Here is an 8,397-nt window from a genome sequence, read left to right as displayed (position 1 = left end):
TTTTTCCCTTCTTGCCCCTTTCCCCCCCCCCCCCCCCCATCACAACATGCTTAACAAAACAAGAATACACAAGTACAAAGGTAGCATATGAAGTTATTTATTCTCACCAGGTTTAGAATTTTTTTGAAAACCTGGTATTTACTGTGAAGAAAAAAAAAAGCAACATTTACTAATTATATTAATATGCAGTGTGTCCTACCATGTACTTCCTGCCCCGGTTTTGTCTTTCTGGCATGCTGGTACTCCAGCATCTTACAAGGTAGATACTGCACTTTTTCAGCACTCCAGTCAAAAATGTTGCATACCCCAGGTCTAAGGCACATGGGGCTCCTATACACGTGCAGGGAGCCTGCTCCAATGTGGTGTAAGTCCAGCACGTTGGAGCAGACTTGATCAAGTCTCCTGGAATGTTGAATTTATTACACTCCAGCAGCCTCCAGGGTCACATATATCAGCATCCCTGTGTTGAAAAATAGCAGCGGGGTGCTTTAAACTAAAGCTTGTTTGATAAGCCCTCTTGGAGCTGTGCTAATTAAAGCACTGCCGTCCCCGCCACCTCCCATGCCTCCCAGAGCACATATATAAATGCCCACTGCCTGTGAGAAGAAATTTAGTACCAAGTCAGATGGGCCAAGTTAGGTTTATCTAAGGCAGAGCTATCAAACTGATCCAGTCCTGCAGATCAGAGGAGTGGTGCAGGGTCACACTGAACTCAGACCATATGTATATTCCAGATCCAGCGTATGTCCTAGAGCAGCCAGAGGGGTACTGTGTGTGGCATGGTCCTGCTCCAGCTACTCCAGGACTGTGCCGTATATGACAGCTGCTCCACAGCTCTGGGACATAAGCTGGAGGGGGTACTCTGTGAACACTCAGGGACATCAGACACGCTTTGTATGCCACCTGTGGGTCAACTCAGAAGACCCACGAGCAGCATCAGAGGCTGGATGATATGGCTTAATGGGCTGAATCCAGCCTATGGGTCACATGTCTGACACCCCGATCTAAGGCCCGTAATGCTTGGGATGCCTGTAGAGATTTGCCCTTTATTATGCCGATACAAAGAAGAGAGAAAAGCTGGATGTAGAGGAAGATATGGCAGATTACGTTGATACGGGAAAGCTGTTAATTTTACATTCTGATCTCTTCTTACCTTTCATGTGGAACAGCAAACCAGTACTCATGTTTCTTATCTCTCTGTGCATACTGCTGCATTGTTGCACTTGCTTGAGATACAAATGTTTTTCTCATAGGCCTCCCAATTCTGAGACATAAAAACTTGTGAGATCGATGTCTTCTCTTCTCTTTCACAAGAGCAGAACCTATAATTGAAAAAAAAAAATAAAGATAGTCTGTAAAGTTCTGTTGCACCAAACACTTGTGTTTGCAGCAATACTGTCAGGGCCTCTGAGCATGCCTAGCTAGGCTAAGTACCTGAGCTACCACACCTGTCCCTAATCCCTGGCTAATACAAGTTCTGCAAGTTCTTTGCAGCCAGATTAGCTACTGAAAGTGCTACTTATCCTTTATAAGCACACCTTCAGCCTCAGGGTGCAGGCATGCCTTCACACAGCCTCAGTCTGTTCCATCAGGCCTCATGTTCACTGCCCTCCAGTTCTCAGTTCTGGCTTTTCTGACCCTGATCTTGGATCTCCCCTGACTCTCAGCACTGGCCCTACTCACTCTGGTTTCCCCCGCATCCTGACTCAGCTTGACTTCCTGGAACCTGACCTTGGATCCTCTTTGGAACTCACCTCCAGTTCTCTGACTCTTGGCTCCTGACCTCAGCTTGTCTTGGACTGCTGGTAACCTGTGTCCCCATTCTGCTGATCCTCAGGTTTCCCCTAGCAGCCTCTCAGGAATAGCCACCTATGACCTGGCCAAACCCTCACAAATATAGGTGCATTAACTACAAGTCTTTTTTTTATTCATTGAGAGCCCTGCTTATTTTGAAACAAAATCTGCATACAGAAAAGCAACACACAGGATTTAATGCCAAGATAAATATTTGGCTTTTTCTAATTTCTCTCTCCTCAGCGCCTCAAATTCCACATTATTACATTGCAATCTTACAGTTAGGATTCAAAAATGCATCAGGACATATAAATTCTTGATTTGTAGTCCAATACTGAAATTGTTTTCTATCCTCTCCTATTGTTTTTTAAAAGTGTTATGTTTTATGAAGTATAACCTTATTGAGATAGTAACATGAAACAGACTTGCAACACACATTTACAGGACAAAAACTGTAATGTTTTAGTCATGTGTCTTTTTTTAATCAACTCAGTATATTGAGGTTTTTTTCCAAATGTATTCCATTTTTTTGGAATGACGCTAAATATATCTTTTTTGCAAAAGACATTGAAGTTAATATAAAAAACTTATTTAAGTACATCAGAAGCAGGAAGCCAGTGGGAGAATTGTGACCATTAGATGATCAAGGTTTAAAAGATATGCTCAGGGATGATAAGGATGGCAAAGAAACTAAATAAATTATTCGCATCAGCTTTTACTGCACAAGATATTGGGAGAATTCTCATACCAGATCAATTATTTCTAGTAGATAGGTCTGAAGAGTGAATCACACTGAAGAGAAAAATTGAAGAAGTTTTAGAACAAATTGATAAATTACATACTAATAAGCTTCTAGGAATGGACAGCATCCACCCAAAAAATTTGAAGGAACTCAAACAAAATGTCATCAATAGTATGTAGCTTATCATTACAAACTGCCTCTGTGCCAGAGGGTAGGCAGTTGCCAATATAACACCCATCTTCAAAAAGGGCTCCAGAGTTGCTATTGAATTACAGACCTGAGTCTCGCTTCCATCCCTGGCATACTGGTAGAATCTATAATAAAGAATAAAATAGTGGACGAATATAATGTGCTGGGGAAGAGTCATCATGGTTTATGTAAAGGGAAATACTGCCTCACCAATCTGCTACTGTTAAGTATGTGGACAAGGGGGTTCCAAAAATGCTTTTTACAAAGTCCCTCACTATAGGCTTTTAAAAAAAATAACTGAGTTTCCACAGGTTCTTTCAGGGACTGAGAGCTTGTGAAAAGATAGGAAGCAAAGGTTAAAGTTAAATGGCCATTATCCGGGATGGAGGGAGGGTAAAGATGGGGAAATCACACGGATATGGATTGGGCCTGGTTGTTTTCAACATTTTCATCAATGTCCTGAAAATGAGGATGCACAATGAAATCTCTAAGTTTTCAGATGAGATTAAATTATTTCAGGTAGTCAAATTCCAAGATAATGGAGAGGAACTGCAGAAGATCTCAACAAATTAGTGGGCAAAAAAGGCAAATGAACTTCAGTGTTGGGAAGTGCAACACAATGCACCTGGAAAAAAAGACTTCAATTTGTATACAGGATACTGGGTTTTGAGCTCACTGTTATGACTCAGGAAAGAGACATTGTAGATGCTTCTTTAACTACATCAGCTCAAATGGGGACAGTGACCAAAATGGCTAATAAAATGTTGGACATCATTAAGAATGGAACCGAAAACAAAATGAAGAATAATTATCATGCTACTATACAAATCCCTGGTGTGCCCACACTTTGAATACTGTGTGCAGCTCTGGTCTCCACATCAAAAAGGATATATCAGAACTGGAAAAAGTTCAGAGAAGGGCCACTAAGATGATCACGGTTACAGAGCAGCTGCCATACCAGGGAAAACTAAAACGACTAGGTCTCACATTTAGTCTGGAGAAGAGAAGACTGGGGGGCCTTCAACTACCTGAAGGAAGGTTACAAAAAGGATGGAGCTAGACTGTTCTCAGTGTTGGCAGATGACAGAACAAGGACCCAAGGTCTCAAGTTGCAGCAAGGGAAGTTTAGGTTAGATATTAGGAAAAACTCTCTCACTAGGAGAATAGTAAAACACTGGAAAGGGCTCCCTAGAGAGGCTGTGGAATTTCCATCTTTGGAGGTTTTTAAGACCAAACCTTGGCTGGGATGATCTAGTTGGGGACAGTCCTCGTTTGAGCAAGGGGTTGGATTGGATGACCTCCTGAGGTTCCTTCCAACCTATGACTCTTCAGTTTGCAAAGGAGGAGGTTCTATGATATACAGGTCTATGAAATCATGAAGGGCATGGACAAAGTGAATAGGGAACTGTTATTCACCAGGTAACAGAATACTAAGGGGGCACTCACTAAAACTGGCATGAGACAGGTTTAAAACTAACATGCAAATGCACTTTTTTTTTCCTTTTTTTTTTTAAACGCAGCACATCATGAAACTCATTACCATGGAAGATTGTAGAGGCAGATACATTCAAGAAGGGACTAGACAAGTTCATGCATGATTGGTCAATTAATAACTATTAAACAGAAAGTCAGGGATGTGTTTTCTAAACAATGACAATGGATACCACAGAGGGTAGTAAACAGGGAATACATCACTCTAAATCTACCCAGTTCATATGCTCTTCCTCTAAAGCACCCACTACTGCCACTGTTGGAAACAGGATACTAGGCGAGATGGACCACTGGTCTGCCCCAGCACGACGCTTAAGATCTTATAATAAATTTTTGCTGTGTCACTGCACCACTAAGATTTCTTCACATTCTCAAGTTACTTCCATGTTATTACCATAAAAATTAAGAATTGTAAAAAAGAGCATATGATTAAGCATATTGAATGTTGCATTTTAAAACCAGCTCAGAAGAAAAATCATTAGATTATACTGTTGGCTGTATAAGGCAGGGGTCAGCAGCCTATGGCCCCATGCTCATCTGACCCACAAAGAGGTTGGATCTGGCTCAAGGCAGCACAAAGCAGAAGTGGCATGTAGCTATGCTGAGATTTGTGGTGTGTGGAAAGGAGCTGAGTTGCCAACTCTGGCTTGGGGTGACAAAATATAACTGACCTGTGGCATAAGGAAACCTTCCTGAACTTTGGATAACATGTATAGATTACCAAATCAGCTAAATAGATAAGGAACAACCCCAAATAAACTGTCCCCTCAACAGGCTCTACATTTCCAATACCCATAACACTAAGTTCAATCCAAAGAAAACCTTTTTTTTTTTTTTGAAGACAGGATTGCATGAGATGAGACGCTTCAATTTGAAGGGGAAAAATGCAAAACATTTTTTGAGGTTCTGATCCTCAATTGTGATAAAAAAAGTACTAAGCATCACTCAGGAATGTATAGAGAATTTTAAGTTGTTTGGGTGTCAACTGTATTTCCATGTAAATTAGAGCCTAAAGCTTCTCTAAATTATTCACGTTGTCAACAGCAATACGGGTCATTCAGACAGCCAACCATATAAAACATGAAGACCACAAAGACTGACTAAATGAGCCCAATACATTTAGGAGATCAAAGCATTGATCTCATTTTATCATTATCATTATCTCATTTTATACCAAAGAACTGAAACAATGACCTTACTACATATACAATGTTTTGGAAGGAGCTGGGAACAGAACCTAAATTTCCTAAAATCCTAGTCCAGTGTCACAACCAAGAGGTATTTTCATTCCTTCGATTCTGTACATTTAACCTTACCTCATGCAAATCTTTTCCAGAGAGCTCTTGGAGAGATATGAACACATGCCAACTAATACTACAAGGGATAACCAGAAACATAAACATTTAATTCACATTATAAAATAAATAGTGTTTGAAGACAGACCCAAATCCATTGTTGTATCTTACATTATTGGGGTAATTATGTCCAAAAAACTATGAAGTACCTATGAAGTGGGCAATTCTTTCCCATTTCACTCATTTACTTACTGAAAAGTTGCACAGGTCCTATGACCAATATTTTTACCCACACAGATTATCACTGTTGCTGGTCTCATCAGATATAATGCACTGCAAATTTAGAAACAGGGTTATGAGATTTTAGTTCTATGGTAAAAACTTCAACTCAACTGAAAATGTGAAGATAGCATTTCTTCTTTAATAGTCCTCTTTAATGCACAATTAAACAGAACCAGTCACAGTGAGCCTTACAAGGGATACCTGTTCAGGACTCTTGTGGCCTTGTCTGGTCTTTGAGGGTACTGCCAAAGCAGACTAGATTTGGCTTCCAGAATAAGGGGGGAGCCCAGGCTCCTAACTGAGAATCCTGGTTTTTCAGTCCCTCACATTCCCTGGCTCTCTGTGGCTTTGACTTAAGGACTGGCATATACAGTAAAATCTCTGTTAACCAGCATCCCCAGGGTAAGGGGACTGCCGGTTATGTATACACTAAAAACTCTGGTTATCTGAAATAACCCAGCGGGGGGGGGGAGGAAGAAGAGGAACGGCTGTATGCAGAGTGGCGGCAGCTGCAGGGTGCAGCGCAGAGCGGTGGCAGCATGGCAGAGTGGTGCTCAGCGCAGGGCAGTGCATGCGGAGCAGCAGAAGCACAGCGAAGCAGCAGTGTGGAGCAGCGGGAGCGCAAGCTGCCGTGTGAGCTTTCCTTCACCCCTCTTCCCTATGTCTGGCTGGCGGAGCGGGGAGGGGGAAGCCTGGCAGTGGCCACACACAGAGCAGCAGCATCGCAGGGTGGTGGGTGGCAGCAGTTGCCACTGCATGCGAGCTTTCCACCGCCCTTTCACCACATCTGGCTAGCCAGCCGGAAATTCCAGTTAGTAAAGTATTCCGGTTACTTAAATGCCAGATAGCGGAGATTTTACTGTAGATCTACTCCTCAGAGAGGGATGTTACCTCTTGTTAGGAAGACCCAACACAACCCAACATTTCAAGCAGCAAAGCAGGCAGTTTCTTCAACTGGGTGACATTTATTGGGACAAAGACCACCCAGACAGAGGTTCTCAGCACCCCCACAGGAGTTATGCAGTCCCTCTGTCCCCAGTCCAGCCTGCACAGTTCTGGGAACCCCCCAAAATACTCAGCTGTTTCTTTTTCAGTCTTTCCAGACTCCTGAGCCCCACAATCTTCCCCCCAGTCTCTCTCTCCAACCTCTTCAAAGCTCCCAAACTTGCTTCTGACCCCAGACTCCCTCACAAGGAACTGACAATCCTTACTTCATACTCCCCTCTATGCAGTTATGCTCATCTCCCCCTTCCCCTCCCAGCTTCCTGGGTGTGGGCCATCTAATTTCATTGATATGTCAAAGCTACTAAGACTCTGTGGATGCTACAGGTCCATCTTGTCCCACAAACCTGGCACTTAGGAGGGAATCTATTAAGCCTTCTTTCTATGAGTGCTAGCTTTATAAGTAAACCGAGTTGCACAACGTTTTAACATATGAACAATATTAACACAGAAGGATTATATAAATCCCAGTCTGTCACAGAACCTATGCTCACAGTACAGAAATATATTGTTATCTTTTTATAATAGATATAGGTGTCTTGACAGAGAGAAAAAAAAGTTAACGCTGTGGCTAAGGACAGACATTCAAAAAGCTTGAGCCTGAATTGATTCAATCTTTGCAGGTTAGTCTGACCTGGCTAGGTTGAACTGGTTTATACAGACATCCCAGAAATGCAGGCACATGCCTGCAGTGGCTCAGGCTACAAACTAGGGGACACCTGAGCAGTCCTCCCATCCCTTCCACAGTACTGAACTGGGGGGGGAAGACGGGGACGGGCGTGACCTGACGCCAGCAGGATGCTCTGATTAGCCTAGCAGGGAATTGATAACAGTGTTTATCACCCCTAACATAGTGTTTATCATCCCATTAAGAAAACAACAGAGGGACATTACCAGCTACCTGCTGATTCTGCCTGTTGGTAGCCAGCATGTGGTCTGCTAGCTAATATACAGAAACCTCCTCAGCAAGGCAGAGGGGAGGGGGGAATTCCTGCGTAGCAGGGGGCGGGGGGGGGGGGGGGGGGGGGGGGAAGCGGCCCCCAGTCTGTGCTGGAGCTGCAGCCAAGGAGCAGAGGGGAGGGGGAGGCTTGTTGTGGAGCAGAGAACCCTGCCCAGCCCAGAGAGCACGTCAGGATGCTGGGGGAGTCTGGTTCATCTTAAACCAGCAAGGGGTCTAAGGTAGACATTGCATAAACCAGTTTGAGCCAAATCAGTTAAGACTGATACTACATTCAACCAGGTTTATCTCGAACTGGCTTCAGCTATTTTCAAACTGGTTTATGTGCACTGAACATCTGTTCTATTACACATTTAAGCCAGTTTCTGATCACTTATACCAGTTTGTGTGTAATGTCTGTCCCTAGCCTGCAGGTTTGGCCTGCTGACTTTGAAGGGATGTCAAAGAAGATGTTAGTAAGACTGCCAGGCATCTCAGGAAGCAGATCCAGAATTTACAAGCTACATTGCTATTTTCCACCATCAAAAATCTTTAGGAGTAGCAGGATTTCTAGAATTTCTTGAACTGAAAGTGTTCCATTATAGTGATATCAATATAGGAAGATACCACAAGAAAACCATCGAAGAAACTGTATACAGTTCTCA

At 43.0% G+C, this 8,397-nt stretch overlaps 1 protein-coding gene across 7 annotated transcripts in view; it reads right to left on the bottom strand.

Annotated features, from left to right (window-relative positions):
* OXR1 (oxidation resistance 1) overlaps positions 1-8,397 on the bottom strand; it is a 461,315-nt gene that overhangs the window by 64,867 nt on the left and 388,051 nt on the right. For all 7 annotated transcript variants that reach the window (XM_014519136.2, XM_014519135.1, XM_006021932.3 and 4 more), the window contains one exon: positions 1,154-1,322. In XM_014519136.2, coding sequence (XP_014374622.1) covers positions 1,154-1,322 — 169 coding nt within the window. The remainder of the gene's footprint in view (positions 1-1,153; positions 1,323-8,397) is intronic.

The sequence above is a fragment of the Alligator sinensis genome, unplaced genomic scaffold (assembly GCF_000455745.1).
Source record: "Alligator sinensis unplaced genomic scaffold, ASM45574v1 scaffold20_2, whole genome shotgun sequence".
In the NCBI taxonomy this organism is placed as follows: domain Eukaryota; kingdom Metazoa; phylum Chordata; order Crocodylia; family Alligatoridae; genus Alligator; species Alligator sinensis.
Note: the sequence above shows the minus strand (reverse complement) of the source record. Positions and strands in the feature narration are given on the sequence as shown.